This window comes from Macrobrachium rosenbergii, chromosome 44, assembly GCF_040412425.1.
Source record: "Macrobrachium rosenbergii isolate ZJJX-2024 chromosome 44, ASM4041242v1, whole genome shotgun sequence".
Taxonomy (NCBI): domain Eukaryota; kingdom Metazoa; phylum Arthropoda; class Malacostraca; order Decapoda; family Palaemonidae; genus Macrobrachium; species Macrobrachium rosenbergii.
This window is the reverse complement of record NC_089784.1, coordinates 30,445,340-30,461,172: the sequence shown is the minus strand read 5'-3', so window position 1 is coordinate 30,461,172 and position 15,833 is coordinate 30,445,340. Positions and strand designations below refer to the sequence as shown.

At 40.6% G+C, this 15,833-nt stretch overlaps 1 protein-coding gene across 4 annotated transcripts in view; it reads right to left on the bottom strand.

Annotated features, from left to right (window-relative positions):
* The window catches only part of LOC136829489 (cyclin-dependent kinase 12-like), a 37,583-nt gene extending 21,974 nt beyond the window's left edge, over positions 1-15,609 (bottom strand). For 3 of the 4 annotated variants that reach the window (XM_067088233.1, XM_067088235.1, XM_067088236.1), the window contains exons 1-2: positions 15,327-15,609; positions 7,832-9,541 (exon numbers count right to left, since the gene is read on the bottom strand). In XM_067088233.1, coding sequence (XP_066944334.1) covers positions 7,832-9,429 — 1,598 coding nt within the window. In that variant the 5' untranslated portion in view covers positions 9,430-9,541; positions 15,327-15,609. Of the gene's footprint in view, positions 1-7,831; positions 9,542-15,055; positions 15,217-15,326 lie in introns of those variants that run through there. The other variant, XM_067088234.1, reaches the window with a different exon arrangement.
* Positions 15,610-15,833: the final 224 nt, after the last annotated feature.

Here is a 15,833-nt window from a genome sequence, read left to right as displayed (position 1 = left end):
TCAGTATTTTAAAATAATCAAAATCAAGATCATCGCTGGTTCTAGTACTCCATTTTACAACTGAACTTCAAATAAGGAAGCACATCTGTTAATTAGCAAAAAAAAATGACCCAAATAAGGAAACACATAAAAAAGAATGACTCCTACCCTAAACCTTCACTGCTGTTTCTCATCAATCCAGCTACCTGTGTTATTACTCTGTCTCAACAGAACCATGCACCTCGCTAGGTTTAGATAACGTATCATTTAATTCTTACAATTAAATCACCTGTTTACTATCCACACTATTCACTGAACAACTGTTCCTCTCATTCTTCTAGACTTTCCCTCATCTTCACATACCTTACACAACTTGGTCAGCCAATCAATCACATGTATCACCACAATGCAGCAACATCACAATTGTATTCCCATAACTGCAGGTGCCCTACCATTCTTCAAACCTTTATACAGTATATATAACCCTTAAATACTCAACTGTCACTACCAATCCTGATTCCTCAAGATCTACCCTTTTTTTTTTTCAAGCACCCCTGATTAACAAATCTTAAAAGTATTCACTTTACTTCTGAGACCCACTTTTTTTTTTGGAGGGGGGGTGGCACTAACTGTGCCAGTAAGTTTCTTTTTTTCATAAGTGAACTTACTTGGGTAGACTTTCCACCTTAGGCTTATTCAGTTTATTTTTGGCAACCTTTCTAATACTCTAGTATAAAACTGCACAGCCATTCCTTGTCCCACAACTTGACTATACTTATTAGAAATAAATCAAAAGTTGCTAATACAGTATTCATATCAAGCAACCCTTAAGGGATAGTAAAATTACAATTGAGCTTCCACAGAATAGAATATACATCTGTGAGGGCAGAAGGAAGAGAATACCAAAATAAAAAACATACAAGGCCAGCAATCTGATAAATGCAATTCTTTATATAAATACACAGCAATATATGTCAAAAGAATTATGATAATTATCATGATAAAATCAATTATTTGGATACTTACCTACTGTCAAAGTTAGCTTATATCTTCGGGTGCGATCTGCATACAATAAAATAAATAACGCTTGGTAAACCCGCTCCGACTGTCTCTGTAATCACCTGTTTCCCACCAGGTGGTGCTGGAATGTTTACTTTCTTGTCAGAATTCTTCATGACAAACCACTAAATGTGGGGACGCTGGGTGGGTCTCCACTTTAACAGTTGGGAATTATCCAAATAATTTTATCATGAAAATTATTATTTGGAACGAATGTTACCTACTGTTAAAGTTAGCTGACCACCACATTGAATGAGGATGGTGGGTTAGTGTGGTCAGAGAAACAATGTTCAGCCAAGCGAAATTCTCATCATTCCTACCTGTTGTGTGATCCTTACTGGTAAGTACTGTCACCTGATGTTGGAACCACAACAGGGTGTAAGGCCCTCACAGTGAGACCTGTCAGAAGATCCTTACCGGGAAAAAAGGACTCTATCTTGTAGAGTACTAGAGACTCCTGTGCCTGAGCTGAAAACCCATAACGGACAGTTCAAAACTGAAGATAACTACCACCTACATATATGAAGGTGCTCTCCCATACACCAATGTGTACCTTCAACCTCCCTAAATTCAATAGTGAGATTTCCTAACGACTAACGACATGATAGAAAACAAGGTTGCTACAATATTTGGTTCTGGAGAAAGCGTCCCCACCACAATGATAGGACTAAGGGCTTTACACCTCATGCTAAATTCAAATATTTTGCAAATAATGTGAGTCAACAACAGTTACATCTCCCCCGAGCTGATTGACAACCTCCCCTAGTGAAAGGTTTTAAAGGAAATAAAGACGTGCTTACGGTACAGAAGCCATGATTATTTAAAAAAATGGTAAAAGCTCAGGAATCAATTGTGTACACTATCTCGAGCATTCTTGGACATAGGAGTGTCTGGTCTCCTAACACAAGTAAATACTTAACTCCTCCTCTTACAGGGTTATGTCTACCCAGGTAAACTTTTAAGGGTTATGTCTATCCAGGTAAACACTTGAAAGAGTTCTAGATGGACAGCTGACAGTTACTTCTTCCTTACCTACCAAAGCAGTTAAATTAAGTACTGTCAAAAAGAGAGAAGTTGCCAGTAGAACAAAGCCCACATACAAGAGAAGGCTTGAAGCTCTCTAATATAAACCCTTCAGAGTTCTAACTGGACATAAGACAGCCTTTTTAGCATTGCCTACCAAAGCAGTTAAATTAAATTGGACACTGTCAAATCTGAGAAGGACTTTCACTTATATATCTTTTCTCTAACCAATGAGAAAAGAGAGAGGTTGCCACTAGATCAAAGCCCACATGCGAGAAAGGGCTTGAAGCAAACTAACACACTTTGCAGCAGCAAAACCTAAAAGAAAGGTGTCTTCAAACTTTTGAAGTGATACCTTATCAAAAGGCTCAAACTGAGGTTATGTGAAAATCTGGAGGACTGTCTAAATTTCAAAGTAAACCATGATAGGAGGGTTAAAATTTCCAGCACAAAAGATAGAAAACCTCTTCAAACTTTAAATCGTGAGTGATATTCCAACCAGCATGATGCAGAACAGAGTTCCAGGATATTGTTGTCGAGGTGTCTGTAATTCTGGTTCCACACACCTGAAACCAGCAACTCTTCCAGTTGTGCGCCCCATCCCTCTGTCGATGTATCCGTGAACAGAAGCACCTCGGGAGGGGGAGTGTGTAGAAACACTCCTATTGAAATACAAGGTTCCTGTTGTCTAGCCACCAGGCTAAGTCCTGTCTCACTTCCTCAGAGAGGAATAGGAAGGAACAGGGAGTCACTTGCCAGAGACTAGAACCCTTCGTTCTCCATCGAAGGGAATGAAGATGAAGCTGCTCATGAGGGCTCAGATCCTCCAAGGACGACAGGTGACCGAGAATGACTTGCCACTACCGAACTGGTTACTCCTGTTAAGACAGGAACAACTGCGCTGCCTCTCTGAATTTGCTGATATGCAAGTCTGAGAGGTATTCTCTCATTGCTGCCGTATCTATCAGCATGCCCAGATACTTTATCCTCTGCTTGGGTATGAGTACGGACGTCTCAAAATTTATCACTAACCCCACGTTGCGAAAAAATTTGAGAGGTTGATCTCTGTCCTTGAGCAACTGCGAATGGGAGCTCACCAGAACCAGCCAATTGTCGAGATACCTCAGAAGATGTATCCTGTGTGAATGGGCCCAAGTCAAAACAAGGGTGAACACTCGTGTGAACACCTGGGGAGCAGTTGAGAGCCCGAAACAGAGTGCCCTGAACTGGTACACTGTCTCCCCAAGGATAAAGCAGAGGTACTTGCGGGAGGATTGATGGATTGGTATTTGAAAATTAGCATCCTTCAGATCTACCGAAAACATGAAGTTGGACTCCCTGATGGCTGCGAGCACTGAGCACGCTGTTTCCATCTTGAACTGAGTCTGGCAAACAAATTGGTTTAAGGAGGAAGCTTCTTGCACGAGCAGCCTGGGGTGAAGCGAATTCTCCTGCCCAGTCACAAGTAAACCGACTTGGTTCGAAACCCCTTCAGGAAGATTAGATCAAGGCAGGCCCACTGAAGCTTTGGGTTCCTTCTGTGTTCCCAAAAGGCTTCGAGGGCTAACGATGATCCATGGGAGTAGCCAAGGTCTCTTCCTCTAGATCGCTGTACTGACAAATCAGACAAACTATCTCATGTATGTCTTTCTGTAACTTGGGGGTGTCCACGTCCTGGAGAAAAGGACCCTCGAGCCCTTCCAGGCTACTGTCTCACAAGGGGAGAGACACTTGTCAGAACCACCTGGCAACCTCTCCGCCACTTGAGCATACAACTGGTCCAGCCCAAGGACTGTACCTGGAGCATAAGCTTTCGTAGACAGGATGGGCTGGGAAGGCAAACATGGGGGCTGTCACGAAGATGTGCTGCAGCCTCCTTGGAGACTGGGGCCTCTACAGGCAAAGAAGATTGGGGGGAACCTCCTCTTTGCTTTCCCAGGTGAGCGGACCAGTGGGCTGGCATCACCTTTCCGAGACCCCGGTACTGTTCCCCGCATGAACATGCAGGGGGTGTGGCAGCACCTGCACGCTCAGCGCTCACGTTCTCTCTTTAGGCCAAGCCAGGCTCCGTAGACCGGAAACCCTAATCGGTGTCACAGGGGTCTGTAGAACCCCATGCAGCGGTAGAAGAACCTTACCAGCACGGGGAAGTGACTCCCCAGGCTCGGTGCCAGTCACATGGGGGTCCTTGGAGCCCCATGCAACAGTTACTTCTAATTCTTGGGGGTCCGTGGAACCCTGTACAGCGGCAAAAGGTTCTTTACCGCCTGGGAAGATGACTTCTCAGGACCGGAGCCAGTGACATGGTGACACAATGAAGATAAAGACACATGACAACTCCTTTTCTTTAACCTCTTCTTGCGGCCGTGGCAAGTCTTCTAGAACAAGGCATGGAGGATGACATCTCCCCAGGGGAGGATGTCGGAGGAAGCACTGAAGGGGACATGACAGAATGCATGAACGTAGCGACCACCACCGTATTAACAGACATGGAAGCAGCAGTCACTGGAGGGGCATTAGAAGCCCTCAAGTGAGAGATCAAACCCACCACAGAAGGCTCCCCAGTGAGGCCTAGTGAGGGCCATAACTCCCTAAGCCCCTCAGGCTCCACCAAACCTGGAATCAAAGTCCGGGGAGAGGAGAACGTGCTTATCCCGAACAGGAGAGACGGCTGAGAGAGGTGGCAAAGGGTACAGACCTTGGTCCTGAGACAAGTCATGGTTCCCTGTCCACGGAGAAGACCAACTGACCCAGGGCAGTCCAGAGGCTGGGCTACAAACAGACACCAAGGGTCCTAGCAGGGGAAACCGAAAAAAACTGATGACCGCGTGTGTGTGTGTGTGTGTGTGTGTCTTTGCCCAAATAGATATGGTCAAATTTCTAACTATAATGAAAGAACATTTCTCAATTACCTACTACTTTTCTCCTGAACCACATACGAAGCAAAAGAAAGCAGAGCAGAAGGAGTGCGAGAGGAATTAACCTAAGCTAACAGGTAGGCCATGAGGAGGTGGACAAGCAATACCGGAAGACAAAAGGAAAAGACTGAGTAGGCTTATGGTGTGCTCTAACAAATTGTCTACATAATCTATCGGCCTCCAGCATCTTCCGATACTTCACAATATTTCATCCCCTCATCAGATCACTCCTTATTGTCTGCACTTCAAGAAAACCACACTCATGTCTCAACAGCTAGGCTAACATATAGGCTATGTGGCCATGCACAACTGAAATACTTGGTTTCCACAAACTCTTTCCAATACAGTCTAATGCTTTCATCTCTGCTTGTTGTAGATGACATAATGCAAAAACGGAAAACAAGCACAATACCATACAGGAGCAAATCAGCCAAAAATCAACACATTTTTACTAATGTCGATTCATAGAGTCTGCATAAGGACACGGCATGAAGAAACGTAAACATCCCACTGCCATCTGGTGGGAAACAGGTGATTACAGACAGTCCTAGTGGGTTAGCCAAGCATTATTTTTTCATTTTGTATGCTGATCGCACCTCATGGCTTGAAGATATAAGCTAACTTTAACAGTACGTGAGATTCATTCCTAATAATTACATATATAGGTCTTAATGGGGTACTAAAACAGCAACAGTAAAATATTATATTAATTAAGCACAGAATGCAAAGGGAAAGGACAGAAAATAAAGGACATAAAATAAAAGTAGCTTGTGGCTGTTAAGAGGAATTCTTAATCACCAATAGGAGATCAATTTATAAAGCCAATGAGCAACAATGTTACAGCTGTCAAGAGCATGCTTGCATAAGGCAGGCAAACCTGGTGTAGCAGTTATTACTCTAGCACATATTAAAAGCTACCCAAAACCATGTTAGTAAAAGGCAGGTTAGTTAGTGCAGAATATGTAGACCCCGTTTTTCCCCTATAAAGGCAGTCCCCAGTTATCGGCACCGCTGATAAGTGGGGTCAGCACATATTGGTGCCGAAATCCAGTTATCGTCGTTAAACTGGATTGCCAGTAACCGAGGCCACCAATGACCAGGAACTGCCTGTATATGAAATATGTCAAATTAATGCTAAATCTTACCAAAAAAGCATGCAAATGAGGTTTGAACTATGCTCAATCAAAAAAGCCTTAGAGCACTTTATTCTATTTATAAATATGTTACAGGAATGTGAACTAGATGCAAAATAATGTCAGAAAAGCTATTTTTTTTTTTTTTTTTAAAGATAAGGTGGTAGAAAACAAATTCACATGTACCACAACATAATCATCTATGTACTGTATGAAGAAATTCCCCCTGACAACAGGCTGATTCAAGGATTTTCAAATATCTGAGCTGAAAATGTTATTGTGAAAGTGTAATAACCTTGAGCGAAAACATTTAGCAGGGTAATCTTTATGAAGTGAAGTGAACAGTGTCTGGATTTCACGTTCATTTGTTTTCCATACAGCCTGCTACAGGCAACCATAATAATGTACCCTAGCTTAAGTATTGCCAACTAACTGCACAGTACAATAATTACAAATAATAAATTACTACAGATTACAGTTTTCCCTTACAGGGAAAAATACTGTCTTTTGCCTTCCTATCCAAGCATGTTCACAAAATTTCATTACTGTACAGTGACCTAGAAAGTTAAAATGCCACATCATACAAGTTCTGGGAAATTTTTATAAAATAAAATCTTTAAAGAACTATGATGGTAGCGCTGTGTTTACCTTACAAAATTATTACTATTAATTTAGTTTTACTGCTTCAAGTAGACTATATAAAAAAAATAAAGTTCAGTATAAATAGAACATTCCTTGTCCAACTACTTCATGAACATATCACTTATGCTTAATCTCTTTTGTGACCATTTGTATTTTGGGAAGTCTGCCTCAAGATTAAAAAACCTAAGGCTCTCTTATTTCTATGAATAAAATGCAACAACAAAATGATATCCAGTAAAAGCAAGAACAGCAATCTCCACTGTCACTGAGTATACTGTACTGTAATTCACAGTTTTATGTCTTTTATTTATTCATAAACATGAACATCCCAGATATCAGTGCTTCCTTGAGTATTATCATCAGTTCAGCAAGTTTTACAAATAGCAAGGCTTAACATATCTAACAAGTGTGTGCACTAATACACCAGCACCAGCCACTAGTTTTTAATAAAAATACCTCCTCAGAAGTACCACTATTTGAAAGTTCATTGTGAAGATAGTCTGAAATTGTCCCACCTTTACCAAATTTCATATCATTATTATGTCTGAAATCCTTCTTACCAGTAACTCTTCTTTCAACTTATTGTATAACAACTTTACTGCTAAAAAAAAAATCACAATCTTCAGTTGAACACTGAAATACTTCTTCAAGGTATTAGCCTCTTTCTACTATTAAATGGCAACAACTCAAGGTCGGAAAAATAACCTCACCATTTCACTTTGTGAACCCTAATTAATTCATGATGATTGGGTGCATGCAATTTCAACATTCAGAAAATAGTTCCTGACTAATACAAACATAGCCTAAACACTGGAAACTTAATACCATCTGCCTGACAAAATGGCACCCATAATGAAGAAACCCATCCCTTTCAATTAAAAGTTTGCACTGACTTCATCTGTAAAGAGCAATGTAATACTTCAGATGTATAAGTTCCACCGCAAACTCAAACTGTTAAATTCATGCAACAGATTAAAGCAGTAACATTAAAAACCAGTGCTCATGCAAATTTTCATCAGATGTTATGAAGAGCATTTGTTAATGCACACAAAAGGTATAAAATTTAATTCCACATACCTTGGTGAGTGTCCTCTACTCACACTACGACTTCTACTCTGACTTCTGGTCCTACTCCTTCTTCCATGCGAATGATAATCCCTATCCTTGTCCCTTCTTTTCTTCTTCTTCTCCTCTTTGCTAGACGTGGATGCTGCATAATATCTGCTACTGTGAGGAGGAGTTTCTGGGATGTCTATGTATGCCACAGGGCTTCGAGTACGTGACCTTTTACGGTTGTACTGAGGCGCAGGTGGTGTGTGTGCCCGATGTGACCCTCGCCTTGGAGACCCTCTTGAAGGTGGGGTCATGTTACCACGCCTCTGGGCTGGAAGAGGTGGTGTTACCGGTCTGCGAGGACTTATATGATGGCCCCTACCAGATCGATCGTAGCTCTTAGATGGAAATATAGGTTGAGGAGGTGGTGGAGTTGTATGACGGGCACTACGATGTCGAGGGGGGCTTGGTGTATGAGGTGATCTATGAGGTGGTGTACGTTCTCTAGTTCGATGCTGTGATGTATGAGGTGTGTGAGATGGCGGAGTTCTTCTTAACTCGCCACCACGAGCATGATTTGCTTCAGGCAAAGGCTGAGGAGGTGTAAGATTAGGCTCCTCTTCATTAGAGGTAACAGGACTTGGTTCCTCACCACGATTTCTAACTCTTGACGGTACACCAACAGATCTTGGATCATGACTAGGGACACGGGAAACAGTTTTAACAAGGGTTTCAGTAATTTCATCATCAGAACTAACTACACTGCCATCAACAATGGCACCATCTTCTTCAAATTCCGGACTTCCACTTCTAGATTTATGCTTGTTTTTCTTTTTCTTTTTCTTATGTAATATGGGACTACGCGATCGCTCATTACGTTTACGTTTCTTTTCATGCTTCCTTTTCTTTTCCTTTTTGTGTTCCTTTTTACGGACACGAGAATGATCTCGGTCAGATTCTGAGGGTGTACGTGAATGATGGTAAGGATCTCTATGATAATACTCACTTCGAGCATCTAAGCTACGACGATCTGGGGACATGGCCACAGGGTATGGGACCAAGGGGCGGGCACCGGTGAGAGGGGTGTGGAGTGAAGTTGTGGGAGATGTCTCAACTTCTCCTTCACTATGTAAGGGTTCCCTTGGAGGAGGTCTTAGAGGACTTGTCCGAGAACCGTACGAGGGGCTCCTGCTCAGGTTTGAAGTGTAAGCACTTGGACTCACCCTTGGACTTGGCCTTGCTGGCTTGGTCAAAGCACGCTGTTGAGGTTCCCTATTAACCTGGGGACTGATAACAGGGCTCTGACCAGGGCTGTCTGTGATCTCTCCTGCCTCTGGCTCTGAAAATTCTTCTGAACTGACGTCAGAGTATTCAACCAGAGACCGAGGCTCACGGAGCTGATGAGAAGAAACAGGGGAGCTCCAAGGAGCTCCCTTGACACGTTTTTCACTGTTCTTCTTTTGGTGTTGGGGACTGCTCGACCTCTTCACTGTTGGGGAAACAGTGGTAGTAGTGCTGAGGCTCGGCTGTTGGTCATGGTTCTCAGTTTCGTCATCTTGATCTAGGTCAGAGAGAGAAGAAAAGCTCTCATCAGACTCAATTGTCTCATGGATACTCGGCATGTCCTTGGTCACTGGCAACCAGCGCCACACAAACACAAGCCCATGGTTTCTCCACAACCAACCTCCAGCACCACCACCACAACCTTACAGCTTCATCATAAACTGCTCGAACCTGAAAAAAAAAAAAAGAAAGTGGTAATACTGTAAGTAATAAAAAACTATACATAAATCCAGCTATAATTATGCTTATTCATAATTAAAGCATACTGCAGCATGTCTAATCTAAGACAGCATATTATTATACATTAATCTTTCCACAGTACATGAATAAACATGAACCGAGATGTAACACTGACAGCATTTTGTAGTGGATTCCAATCTTGTGTAGGTATATGCATAATTACACAAGCTAAAGTTCAAAAATAGTGCACTAACAAAACAGCTGATAATTGTAACTTTTCATATCCTATCGAGTCAAACTTTAAAGCTATGCTTTCCCCCTATTACTTGTTAACTGTTCTCTCAGGTCTCTTTTTTACCTATTCCAACTTCACACTGCTCTTAATTTTTACTATTCACTGGAAAACAAACAATTTGTCCAGAATGACACGAGTGTCTACAAGTAACGGTCTTGTTATCTAAATAATCTTACCAACCAAATCTCATCTCTGGCCTTTTGAATTGTTTCCCATCTACAGGCATGATCATATATGCCTAATATGGATGAAAATAACGAGAGAGAGAGAGAGAGAGAGAGAGAGAGAGAGAGAGAGAGAGAGAGAGAGAGAGAGAGAGAGAGAGAATCATATTGCCTAATATGGATGAAAATAACGAGAGAGAGAGAGAGAGAGAGAGAGAGAGAGAGAGAGAGAGAGAGAGAGAGAGAGAGAGAGAGAGAGAGAGAGAGAGAGAGAGATATATATCCCGGCATAACACGCTACCAAGTCACCTCCATGTTGTAAAATGGAATTAATATGAAACCTATGCCAAAGGCCAAGTGCTGGGACCTATGAGGACATTCAGTGCTAAAAGGAAAATTGAGAGTAAATAGGTTTTAAGATGAAGCAGGAGGAAAACCCTGCAGTTGCACAATGAAACAATTGTTTGGAAAGGGTGGAAAATAAGATGGAAGAAACAGAATACGAAGGGAGGCACAGTACCAAGGACTGAAAGGGTAAAAGCTAGAGGCCAAAGGGCACTGTAAAGAACCTCAAGTAATGCCTAAAGTGTAGTGTGTGAGGTTCACTGACAGTATTACATCCTACAGGGTCCATGGTGCAATCTCGATCCAGTTTTTGGAAATTTATCAAAATGCAGGCCAATAAAAATTCTTCTTGAGTATTGTATTTCATTTATCTAAATATACAGATTCTTTCTCAAGCTCAGGTCAATTATGGCCTAGGTTACATCATACTACACTAGAAAATAGGTCGCTGCACCACCATCTTCGTCATTAGGGAGGGAGCTGGCAAGGGTAGTGTGCGCGCGATACAAAAATTAAAAAAAAAGCGCGATAAAGTAAAAACACTAAACAGAATGCAATCAGACCACTGATGATGTAATGTTCAGAAACACGGGGTATTATGAGGGAAGGAGGTTAAGAAGCTGGAGCAAATAGAAATGAGAACTGAGAACTGAGATGGTATGGGCATGTGGTACGGATGAAGACAAGAGGTAGGAGCAGAGAGGGCTTGGGTGAAAGCTATATAGCAAGATTCATCGAGAGATAGCAGTCAAAATTTCCTATAACATCTGTTTAAACTATCATTCTGAATACTACCGGGTACCTGTCATGGTTTCTGGAGTCTAGATTATAGGAAAAATACCCAGCATTTTGGCCTTTAAATTCTGACAAAGAAAAAAAAATAAAATAAAATAAAAAATAAAAAATTAAAAATAATATATATATACACACATATATATACAGTAGAAACCGGTCCTCGACGCTAATTGTTCCAGAAGAAGCGTCAAGATTCAATTTAGTAAAATTCTGAGTTAATTTCTCCCATAAGAAATAACTGAAAATGGATTGATCAATTCCTGACCACCAGTCATTACCCCAACCTTACCTTTTTACACAAACTACAATTAAATAAATTCAGAGTTGAATAACTTACCGTACCAGAAGCACTTTTTACATTTTTAAATGCATACTGTATAAAAAAAATTGGCCTACGACCAATGAGGCCGTATTACCGATGATAGACTGTGTGCCATAGGCTAGGCTAGGTAGCCTATAGGCACTACCAGAATGTACTGTAACGGGTACACACGAAAACTGTTGTTAATAATGTTAACATTGAAAAACAAGCCCGATTATCACATTAAATTAATAATACAGTATTTATAAGCCGAATTACTGTATGTCTGTTATCATAAAAGTAAGAAAAATTTCCTAAATTACGTCGGAACTCGGCAGCTTGTGGCAGATGTAAACAAACCACAGCACCACCCTGGTAGTGTATCGCGGTACTAATTACATAAACATTCAGTATTTATGGTAAATTTCATACAGAGTCTACCGGAATAGTGTACAAAATTACTGTAAAACAAAATTTCAGTAAATATTATGATTCCCTAACATATTGGGACCCATGATTGGATGAAAATTCAGTGCAGAAAGCCAAACAAAAAATGATATATATACCTGTACATGGTGTACTTCTCCAAACAGCAGCAGCAGCAGCATGTGTGGGCTTTAAGTTAAGTATACCTTAGTTTTACCAGACCACTGAGCTGATTAACAGCTCTCCTAGGGCTGGCCTGAAGGATTAGACTTATTTTACGTGACTAAGGACCAATTGATTACTTAGCAACGGGACCTACAGCTTATTGTGGAATCCGAACCACATTATAGCGAGAAATGAATTTCTATCACCAGAAATAAATTCCTCTAACTCTTCATTAGCCGGCCGGGGAATTGAACTCCGGCCCATCGAGTGACAGTCCGCAGCTCTACCGACTCATCCAACAAAGAGTCTTGTGTGGGCTTTAAATGCTTTTAAATCCGCATGGGAAGAACGCCACCAACAACACCAACTAGCAGCAGCCGCCCGAAACTTTTTTTTTCTACAAACATCATATGATTCATCGAGTCGGATTCCGGTTTGTTGTTCGAGCTCCAACGCAAAATTTACTCAACATTTCATGTCGAAATCCGATTATGTCGAGTTCTAGTACGGTCAAGGACCAGGGTTCTACTGTGTATGTGTGTGTGTGTGTGTGTGTGTATATATATATATATATATAATATATATATTATATATATAAATAAGCTGTGAAGTTGCAAAGTAAGTTTCCACAGAATAAAAGGTTCATATTCATAAATTAGGAGGCATTAAGAAAAAACTAAAACTAAACACAATAACTATAACAACATGGCTAGTAACAAATATATCTGTATTAATCCCTAAAATCTATATATACTGTATATAATCAATAACAAACAGGGTAATTAAATATGCAAATAAACAAAAATAAATGTCCTTGAGTGTACATTAAACGAAGGGAAGCCAAGCCAAAAAAAATGTGGAATGACCAAATACAAGGGATATGACACACAACAAGGGCACCAATAGTAGCCTACTCCTATTAGTTCCGTCAAACGTCACTCAAGACAAAGACCATTTTGACATATAAAATTAGACATGTAGTATATAGCTACAGAAGTAGAAAGATGGAGACCTAATAAGGCCTTTGGAAATGGGCAGAAATAATGTACTGTTAAGGCCTGGGGAAATGGGCAGAAATAATGTAAAGACCTTGATCAGAAAAGAACTGAGGAAGGAAATGCAGAAGATAAAACAGAGCAGTAAAAACTGTTAACATCTAACCCATGAATGAAAAAAAATGTAAAAATGGTTCATGATGGCAAAGGATGACAACTCATTCATTACCAAATACATTTACAACAGATCTATTATCCAAGCCTAAGAGAGTACTGTATTCAGTCATATACATTTAAATCATTATTAATACGCTAGACACGGGGAACTGATGGGCATAAGCCATACCTTACATCCCAAGTGCAAAAGAATAACACACATTAATTCAATGGGTCCCAGCCTGATTAAAAGCAGATCAAAGGCATATATTTGATAAAACTGCAGACTATTACCACCTACCTCTAGTTCAATAACTACATGTTTGCAAGCAAAATGGGCACCAAGTTGAGTAGCAATCCCTCTAGAATGAATATAAAATGCATAAACAAAGCACAGTAAATATCATAAACAAACACATAGATAAAAAAATAAACAAACGGAAGTAAAAATCTTGGTTGATGACTGACAGGAATCAAGCCATGGTAGTGGTCTGAAATTTTACCGCATATTTCAACAAGTACGCATCGTAACCTAACCTATCCTAAACTACTTTGGTGGAAGTAGTTTTGCCTTATTATCTAAACTTGTGCAATCAAGGAACAATGATGATGAAATATCTCTTTGCAATTAAGAAACACCTCTTCCCCCCCGGCTGTTAGACTACCAAACATCACTTCACGAAAAGGGGGCAAAAAAAGTTACGAGACCTACAAGAAATATATAATGTACTTCTGCCTCCCTCACTTATATTTGTATGGGCATATTTCAACTTAGAAATTATGGGTATTTACATAACCTACAAATCAATATACACAACCATATGTATAACATAAACCTTTACATTATGAAAGACACGTCATAGGGCATATTTGTCAAGGGTACGTCTACAGGCAGGGTTTTTCAGACAGGGACCTACTGTGACACACGGGCTTTATAACCTATACAGAACAGAATACCATATAGGATTTAGGTCAAAGGCCAAGTGTTTAGACCTATGAGGTCATTCAGCACTGAAAGGGAAATTGACAGTAAAAGTTTGAAAGGTGAAACAGGAGGAAAACTTCAAAGCAGTTTCCCTACGAGACAATTGTTCGGAGGGTGGAAAATCAGAGGCATGAGTGAGAACATGAACGGAGGTACAGTAAAAGGAATGCGAGGGGTTGCAGCTAGGGGCCAGGGATGCCGCAAAGAACCTTATGTAATAGGCCTGCCTACAGTGCACCACATGAGGTGCACTGAGCACTGACCCCCTACAGGGATATATAATCTATAGATACATGCCTTACCTACATCAAGTGTACAAGGACACACAAATAAACATAGGCCTACGATGTGTCATAATACCAACACCTTCAATTTGCTATTCCACGGCAACATGTCACGAAAGGCTTATCAGCCTGAGGAACACTAAACAAACATATTAGCCTGACTTACATAAGAAAATCACAATCTAGGCCTGCATAGATCTAACGATAAACACACAGGCTAGGAAATTTTTAACCTAGGCCTATGTATTAGGTTACTCTTTAAAACTGGCTAGCCTTTTAAAGTTAAGTCAACACTTTAATCAACGTAAATGATTGCAAATAAGCAAGAGCCTACAATAGGCTACGCCTACTTACATTAGTTACCTTACCTAGGCCTCTGAGACATATAGACTAGACTAATACAGTATATGAGAGTCATGCAATGAAATGGATATTCAAGTCATAGAAAATGACTTAGAAATTAATTAAATAGACCTAGCACGAAATAGCAGGACTTATCTCTTTTGCACTAGGGCGAATACACAGCCTAGGAGCAGCCATTAAAAAAAAAACTACGTCTAAACAAACGCCGAGTACTCGACCTGAAAAACGCACTTTGAAAACCAACTAGGGCATAAAAGTTCAAAGAAGCTTCGTCGTTTTCTAACGAACGAGACACAGAACAAACTCCGAAGGACGGAGACACAAAATTCGGTGAGGAAAAACCTCCGTACGTTCCCTATAGGGTCGCATACCACCGAATACGTCACTCCGTTAAAACGCGGTTTTACGCCGTCGCTGCGTCGTAAAACCGTCGAAAACAATCGGAAAGTTGATTTCCGGATTTTCTTAAAGGGCGGGAATGGAAACGGGCGGTGTGACTTACCTCAAAACGAAAATAATTTGTGGTTTGTGTTTGCCAATGGCGACGGCGATAACCGACAGGACGTCGTCGGCAGCTCTCTCCCCTTCTACTTCTTTGACGTTATCTTCCCTTATTGCGGGACTTAATGGCTCTTTTACATTATCAGCGCTATCTTTAATGTTTAATTGTAATTCTCTACTATGTTACAATGACGGATTAAGAATACAACATAACAAAAATGAGCGATAATAAAGTTAATAATTCTTGACAATATTCCGTAGAAATCCACAACTGCTAATGTGACGTCACAACCAGCTGAGAGTCGCAAAACACAGGGAGTGGGGAAGGCGCCATATTCAATTTCCAATGTCAAATTGTAGTCAACTTTTCGGTTTCTTGTGACGATAAAATGGTCTTGTGGGTTTCAGTTTCTTAATTTGTGAATGCATCGAGGCTTATACTGTTATTTATGTTTATTTATATAACTCATTCAATTAATTTACTGTGTGTTAATTGTATAATTAGTAT